At 62.4% G+C, this 23,749-nt stretch overlaps 1 protein-coding gene across 13 annotated transcripts in view; it reads right to left on the reverse strand.

Annotated features, from left to right (window-relative positions):
* Positions 1 to 426: 426 nt before the first annotated feature.
* The window catches only part of ELN (elastin), a 33,053-nt gene continuing 9,730 nt past the window's right edge, over positions 427 to 23,749 (reverse strand). The window contains exons 3-35 of one of the 13 annotated variants that reach the window (XM_064523466.1): positions 23,171 to 23,197; positions 22,851 to 22,883; positions 20,903 to 20,947; positions 19,939 to 20,031; positions 19,302 to 19,370; positions 19,092 to 19,160; positions 18,958 to 19,005; positions 17,284 to 17,355; positions 16,992 to 17,021; positions 16,697 to 16,768; positions 12,864 to 12,890; positions 11,945 to 12,013; positions 11,545 to 11,589; positions 11,130 to 11,210; positions 10,978 to 11,037; positions 9,012 to 9,116; positions 8,870 to 8,920; positions 6,767 to 6,955; positions 6,623 to 6,685; positions 6,168 to 6,236; positions 5,953 to 6,015; positions 5,454 to 5,576; positions 4,991 to 5,044; positions 4,525 to 4,659; positions 4,302 to 4,349; positions 3,434 to 3,475; positions 2,934 to 2,993; positions 2,521 to 2,562; positions 2,383 to 2,406; positions 2,046 to 2,087; positions 1,699 to 1,728; positions 1,446 to 1,496; positions 427 to 1,273 (exon numbers count right to left, since the gene is read on the reverse strand). In XM_064523466.1, the coding sequence (XP_064379536.1) occupies positions 1,224 to 1,273; positions 1,446 to 1,496; positions 1,699 to 1,728; positions 2,046 to 2,087; positions 2,383 to 2,406; positions 2,521 to 2,562; positions 2,934 to 2,993; positions 3,434 to 3,475; positions 4,302 to 4,349; positions 4,525 to 4,659; positions 4,991 to 5,044; positions 5,454 to 5,576; positions 5,953 to 6,015; positions 6,168 to 6,236; positions 6,623 to 6,685; positions 6,767 to 6,955; positions 8,870 to 8,920; positions 9,012 to 9,116; positions 10,978 to 11,037; positions 11,130 to 11,210; positions 11,545 to 11,589; positions 11,945 to 12,013; positions 12,864 to 12,890; positions 16,697 to 16,768; positions 16,992 to 17,021; positions 17,284 to 17,355; positions 18,958 to 19,005; positions 19,092 to 19,160; positions 19,302 to 19,370; positions 19,939 to 20,031; positions 20,903 to 20,947; positions 22,851 to 22,883; positions 23,171 to 23,197 (2,081 nt within the window). In that variant the 3' untranslated portion in view covers positions 427 to 1,223. Of the gene's footprint in view, positions 1,274 to 1,445; positions 1,497 to 1,698; positions 1,729 to 2,045; positions 2,088 to 2,382; positions 2,407 to 2,520; positions 2,563 to 2,933; positions 2,994 to 3,433; positions 3,476 to 4,301; positions 4,350 to 4,524; positions 4,660 to 4,990; positions 5,045 to 5,453; positions 5,577 to 5,952; positions 6,016 to 6,167; positions 6,237 to 6,622; positions 6,686 to 6,766; positions 6,956 to 8,869; positions 8,921 to 9,011; positions 9,117 to 10,977; positions 11,038 to 11,129; positions 11,211 to 11,544; positions 11,590 to 11,944; positions 12,014 to 12,848; positions 12,891 to 16,696; positions 16,769 to 16,991; positions 17,022 to 17,283; positions 17,356 to 18,957; positions 19,006 to 19,091; positions 19,161 to 19,301; positions 19,371 to 19,938; positions 20,032 to 20,902; positions 20,948 to 22,850; positions 22,884 to 23,170; positions 23,198 to 23,749 lie in introns of all 13 variants that reach the window. The other 12 variants (XM_026107278.2, XM_064523465.1, XM_064523469.1 and 9 more) reach the window with 12 other exon arrangements.

The following is a 23,749-nucleotide window of genomic DNA, read 5'->3' on the forward strand; positions in this document are numbered from 1 at the left end:
GGGATGGCGGTGGGGAAGAGGCATGAGAGGACTGTGGTGGGGAAGGGCTGTGAGGGGGACAGTGGGGAAGGGGCGCAAGGGGGATGGTGGTGGGGAAGGGCCACGAGAGGCCAGCGGTGGGGAAGGGGCACGAGGGGACGATGGTGGGGAAGGGCCGTGAGGGGATGGCGGTAGGGAAGGGGCGCAAGGGGCCAACGGTGGGGAACGTCCGCAAGGGGATGGCGGTGGGACAGTGCCACGAGGGACTGGTGGTGGGGAAGGGCCATGAGGGGACGGCGATGGGGAAGGGCCGCGAGGGGGATGGCGGCGGGGAAGAGGCATGAGAGGACAGTGGTGGGGAAGGGGCGTGAGAGGCCACACTGTGGGGAGGGCCCGCGCTGTGGGGCAGAGGCGGACATTTCGCACCGAGGCAGGCCGCAGGCCGACTCCTTTAAAAACTTGTCCTTTATTAGTCTGTTTGGAAGCAGTTTTCCCTCTTTATAAGGTGTCCCATCCGAGTTATATCAAAGTGAGTAACATGAGGAGAGGCGAATCCTTCCCGGCCCGCGGCTCTCCGGGACGCCCGGCACCCAGCAAGGGGCAGCGCTGGGGGCCGCGGTGGGGGGCGCGTGGCGGCGCGGAGCCCCTCAGCCTCGGAGACCGGCTGCCGCCGCCCAAGCCTGGCCCGCGAAGGCCGCGGCGCCTCGGGCGCTCTCCGGGAGAGCGGGCCTCCGGCGACGAGACCCCACTTCGCCCGCCACCGGGAGCCGCGGGCCGCGCGCCGAGCCCGGCCGGAGCGAGGGGGAAGGAGGGGGGGAGCGCCGGGTCGCGCCCACGCCTCCCGCTCCGCCGGGGCCGGGAGCTCTTATCCTCGGGGCCTCGCTCTTGCCACCCTTCCTTGGAGAAGCGCCGGCGCCGGCGCGGGGGCGCCCAGGCCCTCCCCGCAGGGAGCCATAGCACCAATGGGGAACGCTGCTCCCCGCAGTTTATTCCGCGCTTCCTGCCGGGGGGAGAGAGGGCTCCCGGGACGGCCGGGCCCCTGGCGCTGCCGCGGAGCTTCAGCGGTGCCGAGCGATGCCGGAGGCCCGGGGGTCGCTCCCGGGAGTGTGCGGGCCTGGGCGGCCCCGGAGGGGGCCGGGGGGGGCGCAGGGGCGGGGGGGGATCTCTGCTTTTGCTTAGATTTACATTCTATACCATGCAGTAGCACCAAAGTTCATGAGGTGAACGGTCCGCCGGCGGGGGGGCTACTTCCGCTTCCTGCCGCAGTACTTCCCTTGTGCGCAGCCGACTCCGCCTGGCAGGGCACGAAGGGCACCACCTCAGCCCCCCGGGACCCGCCGCCGGCCGGGGCGCCCCTCACCCTGCCGGGGTGCCCCGCGCGGGCAGGGAGCCCGGGCTGGCAGGCAGCAGCTCTCGCGCCCGTTTTGGGGGGGGATTTGCTTTCTGGGGCGCGCGGCAGCGCTTACCTCTGAATCCCAGGGCTCCCAGGGCCCCACCGAAGGTCTTGGCGGGCTTTCCTGCGGGAGGCAGGACAGAGCGGGGTGAGCGCGGCCTGGCACGGGCACCGCAGCCGCAGCAGTGCCCGGGCTCAGCGCTGCCGTGGCAGGGCGTGAGGGCCGACAGCGCGGCGCCTCCGGGGCCCTCTCCCGCGGGACCCCCTGCATCCCAGAGAGGCGGGCGCGCTGCGGGCCCCCGCCGCGAGGCCGCACCGACACTCACCGGCGAATCCCAGCTGGCCAGCGACCCCACCTGAAAGCAGAGCGAAAGCCCTCAGCGCCAGCCCGGCACCGCGCTGCCCCACGGACACCTCCGCCACCCGGCCCGGGCCTGTCCTCGGTGTCGCCACGGGCGCAACAGCTGCGCCAGGGCCGGGCTCCTCCGGCGGGAGCGTCCCTGGGGGCAGCCCCCACCCCACGCCCCCCCAGGGTGACATCCCTGGGGGCAGCCCCTGCCCCACACCCCCGGGGCTCTCTGCAGCAGATGCGCTGTGCCCGCTGTGCCCGCTGTGCCCAGGCATGCGAGCGCTGCGGCCCGGTGCCAGCGGTGACCTGAGCTGGGCGAAGTACCTGGAAATATCGGTGACACACCAAAACCAGGAACTCCAACCCCTGGGGAAAGAGCAACAGTGCGTGAAAGCCCGTGAAAGTGGCTGCCGCCCCCAGCCCCAGCGCGTCACCCCGCGCACCCAAAAGCGGCCGTGGGCGCTGCAGGGAGGCAGCGAGACAGGCCGGAGCCGCGGTGAAGAGCCCCTGCCCTTGCCGGGGCGCCCATGGGTGCCCGCCTGGCTTCAGGGAGCTCTCGCGTGGCCCTGGCGTGCCCAGAGCGTGACGGCGGTGGGGCAGAGCGCTGTGTGTGGGGTGGCATGGTGCCCCCCCGCCCCATGCCCACCACCCCGGCACTCACCTGGCAGCCCTGCAGCACCGAAACCTGCAGGAAGGGAGAGCCCTGGTCAGGCAGGAGTGCGTGGGGGCTGGGGCCTGCCAGCCCGTCCTGCCCCACGGCCCCCGCCCCGGGGCAGGGAGCAGCCCCGCTGTTTCTTACCTGCTTTGGGAGGTTTGCCAGCAGCCCCAGGAAACAAGAGCCCTGCGGCAGAGAACGGGAGCAAGTCAGCACAGCCCACGGCCATGGCTCACTGCCCCCCGGGGCTGCTAGCCTGGAGGGTCCCCCAGGCAGGGCCAGCTCCTGCATCCCCTGCATCTTGGCGCTGACAAGCAGGGAACGTGGCAGGGCACCGGCCCCTTGGCCTGGGCCATGCTGGAGCCATGGCCCTCGGTACCCGTTTGGTGGTGGCCATCCGTTTCCGGCAGCCATACGCCCAGGTACTCTGCTTTTTCGGCATGCTTCTAGCACATTTTGGAGCCCTCCGGGTAGCCCCGGTGCCAGGCAGCGGCCCCTCCGCCCTGTCCCCCAGCCCCGGGGAGCCACCGATGCCGCGTCCAGCCAGCGTCACTCACCGGCCCCTAGCCCACCAGGTACAAGGCCGCCAACTCCAAGGCCACCCACTCCGAGAGCACCTGCAGCAGAGAGTCAGGGTGAGGGTCTGGGGGACAGGGCAGTGGGCGGCCCCCAGGGACGGGCAGCGGGGGCTACGGGGGCAGCCCTGGGGGCAGCTTGCAGTGGGCACCGCAGCCTCTGGCAGATGGGGAATGGGGGAAAGCAAGCGTGGGCAGATTCAGCCTGGCAGCGCCTGGCCTTGCCCTTGCTGGATGACTCCTGGGGCAAAGGGACTCACATGGGACATCTCTGCTCCCGCTGGGGCCATGGCCGGCACAGCCCACTGGGTGCCAGTTTAGGGGGCTCTATCCACCCCTTGCCCCAGCCCCACACGTGCCCTGGCCTTCCTCGGGCTTGTCCCATGCTTGCCCCATGCCCTTGGGGAGCACCTCCCTGCCCCGCGCACCCACGCTGCTCAGAGAGGCCCCAGCGCAGGCGCTCAGCTCCTGCCGGATCGTACCTGGGAGGCCGCCGACCCCTGGGACTCCAACCCCGGGAACTCCTGCCGGAGAAGAGACATTTGAACCTGCATCCTCCCACAGCCCAGCGTGAACAGAGAGCGCTGGAGAGCTCAGGGTGGCCCTTGCCCCAGACAGGGCTCGGCCCGCCGGGGTGGCCCTGACACCCATCCCAGGGGGCCCTGACACCCGTCACACAGCACTCTGATGGAGGACGCCTGGGGAGGGCTCACTGGCTACCCTGGCCTTGGGAGATGGACCGGCCCAGGCGATGCAGGACAGGGGAAGATGTTCCCCAGGAGTCAAGTGGAGGGGGCATGGGGTGGCACTCTGCACCCGTGGTTGAGGGCACGCTGGGTCCCAGGCCCAGACCGCTCTGCACACACAAGCCAACCTGCGGCAGGCTTCTGGGCAAGGATCCAGCAGTCCGAAACCACCAGTCTGTCCGGGTAAGCCAAAATCCTTCACCCTTTCCCAGAGTGGCTTGTGGGTGACTAGTCACCACTCCTGGGTGGGCTAGGATCCTGAACGAGATGGCAGGGTGGGTATCAGGGAACCGGGTGCTACAGGCTAGCGAGACCCTGAAGGGAAGAGCAGCTTCCCCAGCCCAGCCCAGCTGGCATGGCCGTGGGCACTGGAAGCCCTTCGCATGGCTTGGTGCAGGGGGGACGGAGGCCGAGGAGCCGAGCGAGAGCAGCAGCAATAGGCAGGGCAAGGACCTGGCCCCGCTGGGGATTCACAAATGCGACGGGAGGGCAGGACCCAGATGGCAAATTGAGGAGAGTGGTGGAGGACCAAGGTGGGCAGGCCCGGCGGTGCCCTGGGGTGCCTGGGGGAAGTGGGCTGGGGAAGGGTGGCAGAGATACGTACCGAATTTGGCAGGCTTAGCACCAGGCTGCACCCCTATCTGGGGGATGCCTGCAAAGCAAACAAGGGCAATCATCCATATTGCACCCTGTGTCTGGCCCCCCTGCATACCCTGCATGGCTCAACAGCTTTTAGTCCTCCTGCTCAGCTGCCACCCATCACAGGCTGGCACCAGCCACCACTGTCCCCAGGCTGGTCCCCGGCCAGGGCGAAATGAGGCACTTACCTGCTCCAGGGAGAATGCCAGTACCGGGTACTCCCACACCCGGCACCAAACCTGGCACAGCACCGACTCCGGGAGTCACTCCTGGCACTCCAGCCGCCCCAGGCACCACTCCTGGCACCCCTCCGACCCCAGCACCTGCAGAGAGAGAGGACTGAGGACAGCAGCTTTGGGCAGGCTGCGTGGGGGCCACAACTGGGGTGATCCCCTGGCGCTGCCCGAAGTGTGAGCCCCCATGCCCATGCTGTGGGCACGCAGGGCTCCCTGCATCTGCTACCCCAGCAAACAGCCAGTGGCAGCGTGCCCTGGAGTTGGGGTGACCCCAGCTTTCCCCAGGCCAGGCAGTTACACCACAGCTCCCTGCATTGCCTTGCTGCAAGAGGCTGGATCGCTGGAAAGTTTCTCGCAGGGTCGCCTGCCGCATGCCATAGGGCTGGACAGGGAGGAGTGGGCTTCACTGGCGACTCACCAAATTTGGCTGCCTTAGCTGCTGCTTTTGCCGCTGCTGCCGGAGCTCCGACTCCTGAGCAGAGATAGCAAGACATGGTCAGTATACCCCAGGATGAGCCCGATGCAGCCCTCCGCAGCAGTGCTGGGCAGAGCCTGTCCCTCCTGCCTTGCCTACATTGCCCAGGGGATGGCTGCAAGATGGAGACCACAAAGGCCTTCCTCACACCCATCCTGCCCCGGACCTGCTTCTGCACCAGCCGAGCTGCCACCACCACCTGCCTCCCCCTCCTCCCCCTGCTCCTTGTCCTTGACAGGCCCCATGAAGGCATCAGGCACTCACCGATGGCAACAAGAAGGAGGGAGGCAGGGAAAGGCAGGGATGTATTTGGGGATAGGCCAGAGGACAGTGCAGCCAGCCCCCCAGATCAATAGGCAGCAAAAGGACCCCATCCTTTCCCTCCTGCAGGAGGAAAGGAGCTTACCTGGGATGGCACCAACACCAGGGGCCAGGCCACCCACGCCAGGGACCAGGCCACCCACACCAGGAGCCAGGCCACCTACACCAGGAGCCAGGCCACCCACGCCGGGAGCCAGGCCACCTACTCCTGTAAGAAGAGAGGGAAGGATTGGGGCTCCGGCATGGGGAGACAGCAGGTGGAAAGAGCTGGCTGGAGAGGGGGTGGCATGGCCGGCTGGGATGTGCGGACAGTGGATGGATGGATGGTGGGGTGGGTGGACAAATATATGGGAGGGTGGATGCATGAGAAGGTGTATGGAGAGGCCCTTCATGCATGGGAGCTCTCTGGAGAGCATCCCCAGCAGAGCTGGGAGCTCATCCCATGCACAGCCCTGCAGAGAGCTTCTCCCATGCTCAGACTCGCTGGGGCCCCGTACAGTGCCCCCAACCACGGGGTAGCCTGAAGTGGGGAGGCAGCGTTAGGCAGGACATATGGCAATAACCCCAGGGAAGTCCCATCTTACCATACTTGGCTGCTTTGGCGGCTGCTTTGGCAGCAGCGGCTGCTGCAGCTGGGGCTCCGACTCCTGGGAGAGAGGGGGAGAGTGAGGCAGGGGTGGCATGCGGTGGCCATGCCAGGCATCCCTGAGGCAGCACTGCCAGGACCTGCTCTGGCAGCTCTTCCTCCCGCTGTGTCCCAGGCCTGGCCATGCCCAGGCCACACTAAAGACCATTTTACCTGCTATTCCTCCAGGCACCAGAGCACCAACCTCACCAGGCACGCCGACTCCTGGCAGGCGCCCTGCTCCTGCAGAGAGGGTCAGTGGTGAGGCCGAGCGCTGGGCAGGCGAGCAGAGCGTGAGCCGCTCTGCACAGCGCAGTGCAAGGGCTGGCTGCGGGTGTAGAGGGACATCCCATCTGCCCACCCGCTGCCCTCCACCCGGCACAAGGCTCTGGCCCTGGGGGCTCTCACCTGGGGGATTTTCCCCCACTCCAGCTTGCTGCTGCACCCAGGGCACACGGCTCCTTTTGCATACCCAGTTTGATGGCATCAGGCAGGGCCAGATATTCCTGCCCTTTGCTGGGATCTCTTCTCTGGCTTGATGCTGGCCACGCTGGCCATGTGCAGACATCCCACCCTCCCCACCCACCTGAATGGGCAGCCCAGCCTTGTGTAGGACAAAGCTAACTCACCAAATGCTGCGGCTTTCGCTGCAGCCTTCGCTGCAGCTGCGGCAGCTGCTGGAGCACCTACTGCTGGGGCAGAAGGGGAGAGAGTCAGGAGGATGAGGGAGGGCCAGCAGCAAGCTGTCAGCTCATGCCAGCCCATGGACTCACCTCCTGGGACAGCACCGACACCGGGCACCACACCGGGGACCCCAGCCACACCGGGCACACCGGGCACGCCGGGCACGCCAGGCACGCCAGGCACGACAGGCACACCGGGCACGACAGGCACACCGGGCACGCCGGGCACGCCGGGCACGCCAGGCACACCGGGCACTCCAGGAACACCAACACCGGCTCCTGCAGGGAATGAAGGTGAGGTTGGGTCTTGTTGCAGCACCAGCTGAAACACGGGACCCACAGGCAGATCTGCTCTTGTCATAGTGTGGGGATGGGGAAAGTGCCCCACCACCTTGGCCTTGGCCAAGAAAGATGCACAGCCCAGCAGGGGAGAGACTGGTCCTGTGTCTCCAGGAAGACCCAGCGAGGATATTAAATCTGCAGGAGTTTTAAAAGGACAGGCCAAGAACCGGCATGAACTGTGAATGCAGCCCAGCTGGGCAGACAGCGGGACCATGGCCCCGTGGGATGTCACCAGACTAGCGAACCACGCGATGAGGAACAGCAGACAGCAATGCAGCAGGGCCCTCCCTGTGGTGAGGTCAAGGCTCAGAGGAGAAGGGATTGATTGCACCAGGTAACCATCTGGAAGAGCTGGGTGCGTAGACAGTAGCCAGCCTGGGAAGCTGCTGAGGGCAGCTACAGCCTTCATCCTCTGTCCCTGATTTACGCTACAGAGAGAAGTGCTTGTCACATCTTGTGGAGGGGCCTAGTGCCAGAGAACTTGTCGCCATGGAGCCTTGCTCTGCTATGTCCCTGGCACCACCAGCTGCACTAGTGTCAGAGCACACACCAGTTAAATTTTCATTGTCAAGTTTCTCCCTAAATCCCAGCATTCTCTGGGCCACTGTTGAGGTTTTTTACATGATGCAAAAGAGGAATGAATGAAATGGACAGGAAATGTTGAGCTCTCAGAGCAAAGCTGCCACCAAGAGAGATGATTCACAGGGGGTGTTTGCAACAGCTACAGGGACGAAGCAGAAGAAACTCCTGGGACCTGGCCATTGCATCTGGCCCACACCATGCAACCTCTTTCACTAACTCTTGAAGCAACACATGGAGCCTGCAGCTCTGGATGGAGCCTAGGAGCACTTTTGCATCCTCTCTCTGTCCAACCTTTCAGTTTTGCTACTGCTCAGCAATGTTTCTTCTTCCCCTCCGGGCTCCTCCTCTCTGGAGGTGTTTGGGGAATGGTTATGCTTGTCAGATGCCTGGGTTTTGCCAGACCAAGTCAGATGTACTTGCCACAGCCTCTGTCTAACAAGCTTTCCCTTCATCATCTCCCTCAGGTTCTGGGCTTTCCAGGGCTCTTGTTGGAGCTCACTTTTGTGACTAGGAGTGACCAGAATTGAATGCAGGATTTCTGGCATCAAATTCCTGTTGCTAGAATTTGCAGATAACTGCAAAATTGGAGGAGTTAGAGAATACATCAAAAGATGGGGTCAGTTCTGGCCTGCACAGGGAGTTGGGACATGGCTTAGTCCAGTGATGGTTGAACACCGAGGTAAAAGGAACAGATCTCACCAAAAACCAATTTTTGGAAGGTAGTGCCCCTGGAAGGGCCTTTGGGAGTCAGCCTGGAACCAGCTGGGGCAGAGACTCCTGGGGCAGTGCTGCCTCAGGGGGACTGATGGGATCTCTGCCTGTCTGTGCAGCAAGACAGAGCCCAGAGGCCCCAGACACAGGGTCAGTTCTGGTGCTGATGCTGGAAAAAAGGATGTGGAACAAAAGTTGAGAATTCAGATAAGATCCAAAGAAGCAAGTTCAGCCTCATCCATTCCTTCCTGCAAAGCACCAGTGGTGTCACATAGTCTGCAGAAACCCCAGGAAGGGAGACAGCCCTGCTTCGGGGTAAAGGCAGGACTAGATGGAGCAGCTAAAAGCTGGACTGGGCATACTGATTCCCTAAATGCTTCCTCATCATGAGCCACTGGGAACCATCTCCATGGGAGATCCACCTGCCTGGGAACATTCTCATTCCCCATGTCAGAGGGAAGAGGAGAGATGCGGCAATGCCTTGAGGATAGGAGAGGTCCCCAGGATAACGTGGCTGCTGTGGAGCACAGTGGGATATGGGGAGGTGAGCCTGCTTACCAAACTTAGCTGCCTTTGCCGCTGCTGCTGCTGCTGCTGGCGCCCCAACTCCTGGGAACAAGGGAGAGAGGGACCTTTAGAAACCTACCTCATGCTCCCCGCTGAGAGACACAGCATGGGCAAAGCTCTTGGGAACAGTCACCTGCCACCCCAGGGACACCTGCGACGCCGGGCACCAAGCCAGGGACTCCACCAACGCCGGGCACTAGGCCTGGGACACCGCCAACCCCAGGCAGGACCCCTGCACCTGGAGGGAAGCAGAGCAGTCAGACCCCGCACGCTTTCCAGACCCCAAAATGCACAGTGCTGCGGAGGGGGGCACGGTGCCAGCCGAAGGCGCAGCCCTACTGCAGCGGCCCTGGGCACAGAGCAGCCCAAAGGAACGCCTTGGCCAGACTACACAGCCGGAGGCCAGGCTGGGGGGAGTGACGAGACCTGCCTCCAGCTGCTGCACCATGAAACCCACCACGACTGCCGAGCAGTTGCAGTTCCGTCCTCTACACTCAGCTGGCTCCCTGCCCTGTTCCAGCCCCTGGCAGCTCTTCCAGGAGGACCCGATGGATCCAGAGCTCCTGGGCTCCTCTGCCGATGTGGGAAGCTCTAGGACACAGGGCTTTGAGGGAGAGACATGTGCCGAGGTTTGCAGCTGCAGACCCCTCCAACTTTGCTGCTCCCTCTCCAGGACGGGCACGGCCAGCTTCCCAGGGAGCTGTCAGGGCACAGCTGCCTCGCAGCAGAGGCCGGTGCAGCAAAGGGCTCTCCACACCCCCCACAAACCAGCTGCTTTTCTAAGGAGACTAGTGTCCACGTGTGCCTCCCCCAGGAAGCCAGTACAGCAGCTGAGCTGCGTCTGGACGGCACTGGGAGCTGGGCTGTGCACACACGGTCTCGCCACATGTAGCAGGCGCTGGCACAGGTTGACACAGGGTGGGCTTTCCAGGAGCAATAAGTCCTACATCCCCTGCACTGCCCAACCGGAGCCAGACGCTGCCCTGGGGCTTAGGTCTTCCAGGGGGCACGTCTCTGCTCTCAGGCTCCTGAGCCACAGTGGCTTGAACCCCGTCATGCACAGCGAGCCGTGGGGAGACTCTCCAGGGAGCGCCTGCAACGTCCCCCACCCTTCACGCACATCCAGGCAGGGGATTCCCAGCTCCCTACACACAACTGTGTGGCCTGGAGCCTGCGCAGTCGCCTGGGAGCTGGTGGCAGCTGGAGGGACCCTGTTGTCCCTCAAGGACATGCTTGTAAATCCCAGCTGCTCCCAGTGCTGACGCATTTCCTCTGGACGCTCCAATGAGCGATTGTTTGCTCTCGCTTTTCTCCTGTGAAATAGGTTTCCCCTGCCAGCAAGAGGAGCAGCGAACATGAGATCTGCATAACCAACCACATCCCTCTGCTAACGAACAACAGCTCATTAAAGACACCATCTCTGCAGAGTCCTGCTAGAGCCCAGTGCAGCAAAACCACAAGAGCTGTCAGTGTCTCCTGTCACGCAGCGCCTGGACATGCCACGTCTGTTACAGAAAAGCAGTGCGTGACGGAGCTTTATGACTCTGTGTCAGGACTTCTGCCGCGCCCCTCCACTGCTAATGCCACTGCCTGCGTCTGCCATCACCCAGCTGCCAAGTCTCAGGGGAGTCAGGGAGCCCTCCCTCCAGCCACCACGGAAAGAGCTGCTTTTCCAGACCAGAGAGTCAAGACTTTGCTTCCTCCTGCCTCAGCTGTCCCATCGAGCTGCTGACAGCTCCCCTTCCAAGTGATAAAGCCCTGCTCCAGTCCTGCAGAAGGTGTAATATCTTGCTGGCCTTCTGCATGCAAAAGCCATCGGTTCAACAGACTGAATTCACCTTGCCCTAAGCTTTCGGCAAGCAGCAGCTGTGCAGGGGTCTGGGTGTGGGAGACCATCCTGGGCAGATGCATCAGTGGGCAGAGGGTGAGCTGAGGGCAGGTGATAAACGCTAAGCACGTGTCACGCTAAGCTGTGTAGCCTCTGGCACTAATGCGTTGCTCTGCCGTGTCCCGAGGCAGCGAAGCACAGCAGAGAGCAAGCTTGACCCTGCAGGCAGCTGCCAGGCCTGGCTGAGACACCAACCATGCAGGGGACTCACCATACACTCCCGCTTTCGCTGCCGCCTTTGCTGCTGCAGCTGCAGCTGCTGGCGCTCCAACTGCCGGGGTACCAGGGGAGAGAGTCAGTGGTGTGAGACGGAGGGGGACATGAACCTCCAAACGCCAGGGCCGAGTCCAGCTATAGACTCACCTCCAACTCCTGGGACAGCTCCGACACCAGGCACTACCCCGCCAACTCCCGGAATGCCAGCCCCAGGCAGGACACCAGCTCCTGTTGCAGGGGAAAAGGGGACCGTCAGCTCCGCGGAGCTGAAGATGCAGAGCACCCACAAGCCTGGGATGGAGGGAGCAGCCTCCCCAGTGGGGCCCTAGGAGCAGGACATCCTCCAGGAACCATGGGTATCCCCCACAAATCCCAGGTGAAGGCTGGTGAGCTCCATTCCTTGCCCCGAGCACATGCCAGACCCCGCAGGGCTGCTGGGTGGCTGGGGCAGCAGAGGGTCTGTAGCCTGTGGATGGCTGGAACCAGGGTCCAACAGGAACCCTCCCTCCACGGGTGCTGTAAGCCTACAAGGCCCTAGATGTGCCTTTGACAGGTGACTCACCATATTTAGCTGCTGCTTTCGCTGCTGCTGCCTGCGCTCCAACTCCTGAGAAAGCATGTGAGGAGAGGTTGAGGCCTCGGGACCATTCCTTCTCAGCCCACCCCCATCCCACAGGGACTTCAGGAACCATCTTCTCCTACCAGTAGTGACCTCCTCTCTCATTCAGGAGGTGATACACACACCCCTCCTAGTTGTCCCCAGCCCCTTTCTGGTAACCCGTGATGCATTGACAGCCCCCTCCCACTGTCAGCCGTCCAGGCAGTCCCAAACGTCCTGTCTGAAGACCAGGGAAGCTAATGGGGTGCCCACTCCCCCCAACACGGAGGCACTCAAGGAACAGTAGGTCTGTGCCGTCTCCCACCCTTGAGCTGCCTGTGAAGAGAGCAAAGAGGCTGCGTACCTGTCCCTGTGGGGAATCCTGCCTTTCCTGCTGCTCCGAGTCCCACTCCTATCCCGCCAGGTCCAAGCCCTGCAATCACAAACAGAAGCAAAGCAAGGTCAGGCACTGGCCTTAGAAAGGGGGCCAAGGCAGATGGAGCAGCTTCCCTGGCCCAAAGGATTTCCCCCCCCACATCTGGGGATGTGGTGGAGACGCCTGAGCCAGCTCCCCTGGCTAGAACAGGGAATCAGATCTCCAGAGATGCCAGTTCAAATATCCCTGAGTGGAGCTGGCTGGAGCTCAGGACATGTCCTAGGAGCCAGACACTCGGCTCATTACAAGAGCTGCCTCAGCAAGCTGAGAGCTGACTGATGCTGGTGCCACCGCATGTCTACAAATTAACAGTTTATGGCCCTGAAGTGTGTGGATGCCAGCAGAGATGGGCTGCTTCCAGCTGGGAGACATTCACGGGCATCAGACCTTCCCTCTCCCTCCACTCTGCCTTGCTGCCTCCGAGGACCGAAAGGGAAGGGCAAGGCACAACCTCGGGGGGCCTCAGCCTGCTCCCTGCCCCTGAGGCAAGGGGGAGCCTTGGCATTGCTGAGGACTGCCTTGGCCTCACTGGTTTGGGCCACCTTGTGCTGGGTGCCTGCTGGGCAGCACCATCTTCGCTCGCACTGGGCTGCCCTAGGAGACAAGGGACTTGAGGGGCACGGCCACCGGTGGCGCGGGGCGGGGGGGTCCAAATGCCCCAGCACAGAAAGCCATCCCCACTCTCGCAGCCTCTGCGGGCAGCAGCGGGCAGCCTGGCCAGCCTGCCCAGCGCTGCCCCCAGTGCTGCCCGGGGTCTGGGGCCCATGTGACTAGCGCAGCCAGCAGCGTAATGAGGAGCTACAACCGTGGAGCAAGGGCTAAGAGCACTCACCATAGGGCAGCTTACCAGTGCTGTAGGGCAATCCATAGCCACCTGGAGAGGAGAAAAGGTGGCCGGTTAGCACGTGCTGTGCCAGGCATTGCTGCTGGTAATCGTGCCCCCTCTGCCCCGCGGTGTAGCACCTCTTTGCCAACTGGCTGTGCAACATGAGCCCTCAGCTTGGGGGCTCTTTCCAAGCCACCCAGCTGGTGGGAAAATCGTTTGGTACAGCCCTCCCTGTGATGGAGCCCAACATCCGGGGCTCCTCCACAGGCCGGGAGACTCCCTTCTCCACCAGCAAGGGCTCATTTTGGAAGCAGCGGTTCCCAGCTGTGGTCAGGAGCCATCCCTTTCCAGCCCCGCGCCGAGAGCTGCAGCTCCGAAAGCCAGCTTCCAAGCAAGAGCGCGTGTTTCCAGGAGCCTCCCGCCACCCTGGTTCGGCAGGGGGCCTCCCGGGAGCCCCGCGGCGAGAGCTGTACCCAGCTGCCTCCGCACAGGCCAACTCCAAATGAAAGGCTTTAATTGGAATCAGGGCTTGGGAGCCTCCTGCTGAAACGGGACCTCATTAAGAGGTCGGCGAGAAGGGATGGAGTGGGATTAGGAGAGGGAACATTGTGGCTGGGGAGTGGAGGAAATTTGCCGGCTGTGCAACTCTCTGCTCGTGAAAGACTGGGATCCTATTGCGTGGGACAGCACGGGGATACCCATGACTCAGTGGGGACTGCTCACTGGGAGCTAGAGATGCTCTGCCTCCAGCCTCCTGGCTCCAAGCAGCCACCTCCTCCAGATGCCACGGCTCCCAGCGCATGGAGAAAGGTTATGGCCCAAGGATGGGCCACATCCTCACTGGGTGCCGGACTGTGGGGAACTTGAGCTGCACATGGAAAAAGGGAAGTGCGAGGGGACATCTTCTGACACCACGGGCCTGAGTGGGCATGGGAGGGCAGAGTGTCTCTCTCCATGAACCAAGCTCTCTGCAGCCACAAGGGAAGGGCTTGGGGACGGGGGTGGGGGGGGGGGGTGGGGGGGGCTGGGATTGCCTTGAGCCAGGATGCTATTGCTCATGAAATGAGTGTCTTTTCAAGTGTGGGGTGCTCTTCCCTCCTACAAGCTAACATGTGTTGACCAGATTTCCCTCTGCCCTGCCAGGCTTTCCCAATAGGTCACACATACACACAAGCTTTCTGGAAAACAGAGGCTTTTCAGGCCGAGTCAGCTGTGAACTCTCTGCCAGCAGGACCAGATTTCACGGAGCCATGCACAAACCTACCAGTCCCAATTGGCACCCTTCATGCCAAGCCCTTGGCACCTCCCCAGCAGTGACCAGGTGAGAAGAAGGGGCCTCATTCATCGCCAGCCAGGCCTTCCTGGCTGCAGAAAGGCCAGGAAGGCCCAGCACTTTGTGACTCACTTGAAGGTCAGGCGGTAACTCTTTTTGCCAGGCCCAAGCCCAGTTCTCCACCACTCCCCAGCCACATGTGAGAGCAGCCTTTGCCCCCGTGCTCTGCGCTGAACTGGTCTGCAGCCACCCTGCAGCTGTGGGGCTCCCAGCAGCATGCCTGGCACCAGGGGCTGGCGCCACCAGAGGTGCTAAGGTGTGGCGGCTATGCCGACTGGCAGGGAGAGGGCTTTTCACAGACAGGCACCTGCAGCCAGGCGCTGGGAAACAGTTCCCTTCTGTACGGTACTGGGTGGAAGCAGGATTTCAGCCACACGTTCAGGAGCCAGCCACGGTGTCAGCCCATGGGGCCTGAGATCCTAGAGAGCAGAATGGTCCTGGGAGGGAGGGAAGGAAACCCGCTACCTGGCTCCTTTGCAAGGGCAGCACAGAACAGGAGCTGGCTGAGACATCTGGAGCGAGTCGTCAAAAAAGGAGACTTTCCACTAAAAATGTTATTTTCAGTGATGTCCCTTTGGCTCCTTCATTCTGGACCCATGCTCGCCAACTGCCGCAGCTCCCACGCAACACAAGGGGATGTAGAAAACAGAGGGATGTAAAACACATCTTTCGGCAGCCCCTGGTCTGTCTCCAACCACTGGCACCTGCTGTCCCAGAGGAACATGTCGTCATGCTTGCCTTGCTCAAACCAAGGACCTCGACAGCCAGCCCAGCATGTTCCCACTGGCCAGCCCCAGGGCTCAGGAGTGACAAAACAGAATCCCCAGCTTCTCAGGAATGACCGGAGTGCCAAGGAGTGCTCGACAACTGAAACCACAGCCAGGGACATCACTTCTGGGAGAGAGGAGCAGAGACTTGGCTGAGCCGAGTGAGATGCTCTGAGCATGGCCTTGGGGATTGGGTTCCCCTGCCAAGGGAGGGAGGGGGGACAGTTCCTGCCCACAGCTCCCAGCATGCAGCCATTTGGCTACCTGCAGGGCTATCTTCCCTGATTTATTAACGGTAGCTCCCCAGTAAGTGGGTCAGCCGGCAGCGGCGCCCCATCTGGGCTCCGGGCCACTGGTGGGGCCGCCCCGGGAAGGAGCCAGGTGCAGCCTGAGCCATGCGCTGGCGGTTTGCTGTTAGCAGCAGGCACCCCATGAAAGGCAGTCTGGGGCAGCAGCTCCTCTGGAGGAGCCGGGCTGTGGCTGGGAGGCCAGACAGTATCCGATCTCTGCAGGGCTACTCAGGAAGAGAATCGCCCTAATGAGTGTAACTCTGCCTCTGTGGGAGGAAGTCAGTGTGGTTCAAGTATTTCTGCCTCTTGCGGCGATGGGCCCCAGCAGGGGAAGCTGGAGAAGCTGCTGGGCTTGGTGCCCTTGTCTCAGTGGGATCTGGTCTCTGCGAGGGGCTCCAGCACCTGAGGGTGGGGTCCCTCTGTGAAGGCTTTTCTGACAGCAGCAATTTTTTTCAGCAAGTCAGGAAAAGGACTGTGGATCTAGTGTTCAGCACGCCGGGAATGCAGCTCCCTGGCCTGGCTCTGGCTTCCCTCCTCCTGCCCAGGGGTGTCTTGGGTGTGCTCTTGGGACCAGCAGCATGATGTGCAGCAACCCGGCAGCGTGTTCCCTCCTGCTGCCAGGGGCACAGCAGCCCCAGGCAGGGTGATCCACACGCCTGTGCCACCGCTGGTGCCACTGCCACCTGGTACTGCCTGTCCTGCTGCTCCCCCGCTGCGGGCACTGCAGGCTGGGGATGGGGCTGAGCTGTCAGGGCAGGCCTAGCTCGCTGTGCAGGGCTGGGAGACGGAGGTCCCTGGAGCACCCCAGTCACGCTTCCCCAGGCTGGGATTGAACCTCATCTCCGCAGGCAGTGGGAAGGGTGACCTACCTTGAGCTCCATCCCCACTGCCAGCCTAGGGTTGGGGCCTTGAGCTCCCCACGATGGGACATTCGTCCAGGACCAGTCGGTCCCCTGAGGACAGTGTCCAGCACAACATCTGACGCAGTGTGCTGGGAGAGAGTCCCAGGAGCCATCGAGGGTAGGTGGCCCCTTGAAGGGCTGTGCCTAGTGTCACGAGGAGGTTCTGGGAACAGCCTTGGTGGCCTGGCCCAAAGCATTTCCCCAGCACTTGCCTATTCTCCCCTTACAATACCCGGCCTCTGGAGGAAGGCACAGCCTCGCCTTTGTAGGCTGGAACTAGCCCAGCAGCAGCGTCCTGGCAGTCCTCTGGGCCCAAGCCTCAGCCCCCGGGCAGGGGCTGCCCTGAGGGCTGCAGGAGGAAGGGCTGCAGCTGGAATTCACTGCCTAGCAGTGCCTTGTTCTGTCCTGCTGTCCCTGGGCCAGAGTTGGCAATGCCAGGTCCTGGGGACCCAGGGACACCATGGCTCATTCTGGGGACAGTCAGAAGAAATCCAGGTCTGTCCCCTGGCACTGTCATAAGAAGGGGCCCTCACCTGTATCCCTGTTGGCTGTGGCAGCTTACCTGGGAGCTTAGGAGCTTTGATGGGATACCCCAGAGGGACACCGGGCTGCGGGCCTCCAAAGCCTCCCAGTCCTGTAAAGCCAACAGCAGACTCTCACCTGGAGCCGCGCGCCCAGGCTGCCACCCAGTCCATGTGAGAAGGGAGTGTCCAAGGGCACCCTGGTTCCCCAGCCACAGCAGAGCAGAGCAGGTGGCTCGGGAAGCTCTGGGGCACCTTCTGGCATGTGGAGGCCATGGCCATGATGAGCAGGTTTGGAAAAGAAGAGAAGACCAAGCAAGAAAGAGAGACACTCACCAGGGATTCCTGCAAAGGCTCCTCCCACTCCTAGACGGAAACACAAATACGTGAGTCTCAGGGCTAGTCCATAGGGGTTCAAACTAGTCTGTAAAGGCCATACATTGGGCTATGTGCGCTCAGCTAGAGGTCAGCTCACACTTGCCCAAATGCCCTGCCAGCCTCCATGGGGCTGTAACCCTGCGAGAAAGGCCCTCCGCAGCAGGACCCCAGGCCAAGGGAGCCCAGCCCCCCTGGAACCAGCAGAGGACCTGCCCCAGATCCTACCATGCCTGGAGGAAGGGAGACATACCTGGGGCTTTTGGCTTGACTCCAGCACCAGTTGGTACTCCAGGCAGCACCCCTATGCCAGGGAAGCGGACACCTACAACACAGACCAGAGAGGCCAGGTAAGCATCATGGGATCTCATGGCTTTGACTTCTGAGCTGAGAGTCAAAACCCCTGCATCCTCCCTATTGGCTCTCTGGACCAGGTGCAAGGGAGAAAGCCCTCTGCGACCTTGCTTCTGCTCTAGCCCAACTTCTGCTGTGCTGCAGCCCTGCTTCCCTCCCTGTTGCCAGGCATCCAGCCCTCCCCACTGCTCCCTGTGCTCCTCTGGCCATCCCTACCCACTGCAGTCCCACAGGCACCCCAGCCCCTGAGTCCTTTCCACCCTTCCCTGGCTCAGAGCCAGCTCTGCCCCCTGGGACCAGGCCACACCATTGCCAGGAGCTTGCTGGGACCCCACTGTGACCAGCACCAGCACAGCCAGTGCGATGTTGCCTCCCCATGCCTGCTAGAAAGAGCTGCCATGCCCTTTCCTGGCAGGCTGGGAAGTGTTTGCCCTCTTGTTGCCTCTGCTCTGGGGATGGCCGTTGGCTGTCCCGCAGGGGCTCTGGGTGCCCGTTGGGTATGTGGAGCCCATGTGTGGATCACACTCTTTAAAGCGAGCTCCATGGTATATCTAAGCCAAGGCAATTTCCTCTGCTCCTGGTGACATTGTGCAGTGGTTTCATGCAAGCTGGGGCTCTGCTGTGAGCAGCTGTCCTCCTGGCCCCCTGCCCCGCAATGCCCACTGTGCTCCAAATCCAGCCAACATACTCTTTTGGCCACCCTTCCCCTTCCTGGCCTCCTCTTAGGGATACAGAGCTCCCAGTCCCTCGGCTCTCAGAAGGGGAGGTCCTGGCCATTGCCGTATTTTCCAGCCTTGGGCCTGTCCATTTTGCTGCACAGAGTTCCTGCTGCTCCCAGGCTGGAGGTGAAGTTCAGCCTGTTCAGACACTGACCTCCCGACAGAACCAGGGAAAAACACGCTTCACTTTGGTCTGGCCTTTCAGTGATTTTTTTCAGTGATTTCTTTTTTCTATCCTTTTACAAATGTCTTTCATTATAACTCATGCATTTTCAGACATGGGAAGGCATTCCTGACTAGCAACACACTTCTCATTCTGACAGCGTCGAAACATCTTGTTTTCACAAGTTTTCCTCCCCAAATTGCTTTGCAGTGAGGAATTCCTGTCCCGCGCCACCTCCTCCCCTTCTTCCCACATGGCCTTTGGCTGAGCAAGTCATCCCTAGCAAGGTCCACGCCAAGTCCTCTGAAGTGTCCGGCACTAACGCCCCTCGCTCCCACAGAGCTTGGCATGAGATCCTCGGAGACGCCAGGTCCTGCCTTTGGCACTGCAGAAATACTGCCTCAGTCTCAGCAAATTGGTTTGCACACGGCTGCTGTGAGGGCCGTGATCTGGCAGGCAGAGAGCCAGGGAGGTTTGGAGCTAACTCAGCAAGGCCCAGCCTCGCTGAAGTCACTGGGGCTGTCGTGGGATTGCGCGCAGCCTCGGGCATGGCAGGGAGCTCCGTCTGTACGGGCATGGCAGGAAGGTGCTCTATGAGCCCACGGGATAGCAGGCCCTAAGGCCACCAACGCCGGCTGCAGAAGTAGGAGGCAAGGGCCCCGCCGTGGGACGCAGAGGCCCCCCAGCTCACCTGCTCCGGGGAGCACACCGCCTGGAAACGCACCAGGAATCCCAGCACCTGCCGGGCAAGAGAAAAGCAGTGGTGAGCACCCGGCCAGAGCCCTTCCCCGGGGCAGCCTGGCTCGCTCTTAGCCATGCACCTACCTGGTACTTTGGGGGGTTTCCCTGCCGCACCAGCCCCAGGCTGCACCCCACCCGGGGGCACCACTGCACCTGCAGGGTGGCAGAGAGCCCATGAATACCAACCCACAGCGGGCACACAAGCTCCTGTTCCTTTCCAGGTACAGGGACAAGTCTGCCCTAGACAAGGCTATGCCCAGGGACGAGCAAGCTTGGGATGAGGGTATTCCCTACCTGTGGAGACCCCAAGGTCACCAGGACCACCGACTCCACCCACGCCACCAATTCCAGCACCTGGGGGCACTGGGAAGAGGAGACTGCAGAGTGAGATGCCCACCTTTGGGCTACGGGTGGCCAGACACGTGTTGAAGGCAGTAAGGATTTCAAGTCAGTTCTCGGGGGTGAAGGGGACAACGCGAGCCAGCAGAGGGGAAAGGTCTCCTCCAGGCCTGGGCATGGGAGCCTGCTTCCCAGGGCGGGGAGCTGAACATTTGCTCCATTCTTTCTGTTACCTCATGGTTCAGGCTTGGCCAGTGCCCCTTTTTTGGCATGGCTGCCACAAGAAAATTTGCCAGGGTTCCTCTGCTTGCCCACTTCTACCACCCTACCACATCCCTGGCAGGGATAACAGAGAGCAGCACCTCCTGCTTGTTGTACCTCATCTGCTGTCCCTGTGGCCTCCAGAGGGAAGGGCAGGCTCATCTAGAAGAGCCAAGGCTTGGAGGAGATACCTAGAACCTCAGGGCTGGTATTGTCTTGCCCAGGCCCTACAGCTTAACTAGGTAGCACAAGCGGTACGAGGTGCTGGTACAGGCCCCATGCCCAACCACTTGGGCCTGCCAGCATCTCCAAGGGTGCCACGTGCACTCACCAGCTTTTGCAGCAGCCTTAAGAGCAGCTGCAGATGGAGCACCTGGGAAGACACCACCAGGGAAGACGCCTCCTGGGAAGAGGCCTGCAGCACCTATCGTGGAGAAGGAGAACCAGCATCAATCCCCTGGAGCCCAAGACCGGCTGGAGGCCAGGACCAGTGGGCTGTGGGGCACTCCCCTGCCCCATGCCTTCCAGTACCAGCTCTCCCAGGCCGGCTTGACCTCTGGCCTGTTGTAGACAGGGAAAAGTGCCCAGGAAGAGAAGTATCCCATTCTCCATGCAAGATATGGCAATGGGTGGTGAGCCAGGGGAGGCCATGGATGGCCTAGGGAGCGGTGGGAACGCCGGGGCTGTGGTAAGTCTGCGCTAGGCAGTGGTTAGGAGGTATCTGCAGCAGGCTGCGAGCTGGAAGCCTGGCTCTGGGGGTGCCTGCCAGGCGTGCGCAAGTGACTTCTCTCCCTGCTCGTTTGGGGTAACCTCTCCCCACCTCCCCTCCAGGTGCCTGTCCCTGACCATGTCCCTACACCTGCCTGTCTCCAGTAGTGCCTCTGCCACCCAGGCTGCTGTGCACGCCTGGGTCTCCTGCTGCCCTGGGCAGACTGGCTGGGCCACCTGTGGGCACCGTCCCTTTGCTACAGACCCTGTGGGGATCCTGGGTCCTGCCACCTCCTCTCCTGTTGCTGCTTGGGACAGTAGGGCCCAGCCTTCCTGTGGGTTGCACTGGGTCTGATGTGGTGGGGTCGTGATGCTGGGGGACCACTCATCTGTCTGCTGGTGGCCACCAGTCCCTCAGGTCTGGGAAGGGTACCCAGCCCAGGCAGGATCCACCAGGCAGGGTAAGGCGAGCACCTGGCGGGGATACATGCTGTCCCCAGGGTGGGTCTCTGAGGACAGGATGGGACATTGCATCTGCTGGGTGCTGGGGACAGTCCTCAGCTGGGGATCTCCAGCACTCTGCTCACCTGGCTGCAGGCCAAGCGGGCCGAGTCCCCCGAGGCCTCCGACCCCTGGAAAGAGAAGGGAGTGAAAGGGGAAGGGCGGGGGCTGAGCCCAGGTGCAGGGGCACCCAGGAAGGGGCCGGGAGAGGCCGTGGGCTTTGCTGCACTGGCTCAGGCCAGTCCTGTGCAAACGCAGCTGCAGCCTCCAGCTGGCATGGCTGGCTGTGGGCTTTCCCTGGAAGCCACTCGGGAAGGTTGCTGGCCTAATCTCTTGCTCCACGCACGAGGCAGGGCGGACTGGCTTCAGGTCTTCCAAGAGCCCCTGCCGGGCGCTGGGACAAGCATCGCCAGGCAAATGAAGGGCTGTCCCCACCAGCACTGGCTGAGCAGAAGTGCTCTGCTTCCAGCATCACAGCCATCATCTCATCCCGGGGAGGCACAGCACAGGCGCACGCCCGTGTGCACGGAGAGCTCCCGGAGGCAATCCGCACCGGCGGGGCACCTAACCACCCGCACTGCGGCGTGACCCTGCTGATCCTGGCCTTTGGGAGAGCCCTCTCTCCTGGGTGCCATGGCTGGGGGGCAGGCACAGGGGACGAAGGCAGGTCCCGACAAGGGTGGGGGATGGCACATGTCCCTGCCTGGCAGTGCCCTGACCCCCCGGCCTCGCTCTGCACTGCCGTCCCTCTTCACTCTCCCTCGCCTGCCCCCCACCCTGCAGGGCCGGGGGGGATGGAGCCGAAATGTTTATGGCTGAGGAATGAGTCCCTCTGCCTCCGGCCAACACTGCCTTCCAACATCTGGGCCTAATCAGGGCTCGCTCCCTCCAGGCGCAAATTCCACTGCCTTTGGCTCATGGCGCGGACACCGCTCCGGCTGGGGCTTCACGGCTGCATAGCGTTTGGTTTTAATTACGCAGAAATAAAGGGCCTTGTTTTTCTTTCCACACACTGAAATCTGAGTAAACGGAGGCTGCAGGCCCCCGCCTTGGGCTGGCGCTCCTGCGGCGCAGACAGGCCGGCCGGGGGCCGAGGGAGGACGGCTCACCTCCACCCTGGGGTGGCTGTGGGCAGGCGGGCCAGGGGACCTGCACCGGGCCCCGGGGTCCTGGGCACCTGGCAAGGCAGAGAGACCCTGGCCCCAGTCTGAAACAACATCTCCACCTGGGCCCCAACGGGCATCAGGCTGGGGCTTCTCCGTCAACACCAGACCTGCACCCAGGCAGCCAGGCCCTGCGCTCTGCCCCACGTTACCCACGGCTGGCTGGGGCAGTGCTCCCCAGCACCTCCCGGCAACCCCTGCCCTGCAGCCGTCTCGGTGTGTCAGAGAGGCTGACTGCCCTCAACTGCGCATCCTCCTGCTACAGCCTCGTCTCTGCCCCGACAATGGCCCCTCCCAGCCCCTGGCTTCTGGGACAGACAAATCTCAGCATGGGGTGCGGGAGCCCTTGCAAAAGCTGCCTGGCCACGAATCCAGCCAGGCAGAGGTGCTGCCAGCTTCCCACAGGCACCGGCTCCTGGCAGGACTGGGGTCAGCGCAGAGCTCATGTTACTGGGCTTTACATCTTCCCTGAGCCGAGAAGCCTTGGTGCAGGTTTGCAGGCTGCAAGAACCCAGCAAGTGGCTCTGTGATGTCCCACAGCCACAGGGGACACGGTGTTTGGGATCAGCTGGGGCAGGAGGCATCAGCTCGCCAAAGCAGCAGACGAGGAAAGAAGGTACATGGAGCCCTCAGAGCTACCAGGAGCTTGGCAAGGGTTAGGATGGTGGGGCAGGAGTGGAAAGCGGCAGGCTGGTGTTTGCCTTAGCCAAGAGCGCAGCCGGGGGGGAAGCCCTTGGGCCTTGGCCACGCAGGAGAAACAAAGGACAGCAGGTGCTGAGAAATAACCCGTCCCCCACGGCCTCCTTCCGAGTTCTTGCTCCTGTCACAGGTGGGCTAGAGTCAGCAAGAGAGACAAGGAAACACCTCTTACCTGGTTTGAGAGGTTTCCCTGCAGCACCAAGTCCTATGGGAGATGAGGGGAGAGCAGTCAGAGCCATCTCCCACGGAACATGACTTTCCTCTGCAGGCATCCGGGGAGGGGGAACTCGCCTCGGCCCCCTTGCAAGATGAGCCATTATTCCCAGCTGAGTGAGGCCAGCTCTTGCTGCCAGCTCGCAGAGCTTGTTCTGCCTTCCCGTGCTGGGCCGGTGTCTGCCCCCAGTCCTGGAGTCCCCCCACCGCAAGGCTGTTCGTGAGGACACCCTTCTCCCCCTCCTGGTGTAGCATGGGCAAAGGGGTCCCAGTACTCACCTGCTCCCAAACCGCCGACCCCAGCACCTGCGAACAATGGCACAGTTTTAGCTCTGGTCTCTGTAAGCTCCCTCCAGCCCCACTGCCCTGCCAGGCTCCCTCTGGGTTGATGCCACAGAATCAGAGGTGGAAGGGGGCACAGTGGGGCATGACAGGCATAGGGTGTCCCCTGTGGTGTCCTCAAGCCCCTGGCTGGAGCATTGGGAGGAGACTCTGACCTCCAAGCACAAGCCCTGGGTCTTAGCCTCCCACAGCAAGGTCCAAGCAGTGTGAAGATGACAGCCTAGGTCTAGTGACCCCCACCATACGCCTGGCACAGCCACACAGTCCCTGCCCCCCATGCCACGGGCCTGGGGGTCCCAGGGCCAAGCTGCTTGGCAGAGTGTCCTCAGCTCCTCCCAGCACCAGCTAACAGGGCCCCCACAGCTGCCAGCCATCCTTGCTCAGGCTCAGAGATGCCCTGGCTACTGTCCCCCCAAGGACTTGCCCTGGGGATGCTGCCTCATCCTTCCAAGCAGGGAGATGCCTCCCCCCAGCATTGCCTGCTCCCCGCTGTGCTGCAGTGTCTGGGCCCCCCTT

This window comes from Dromaius novaehollandiae, chromosome 19 (assembly GCF_036370855.1).
Source record: "Dromaius novaehollandiae isolate bDroNov1 chromosome 19, bDroNov1.hap1, whole genome shotgun sequence".
NCBI lineage: Eukaryota > Metazoa > Chordata > Aves > Casuariiformes > Dromaiidae > Dromaius > Dromaius novaehollandiae.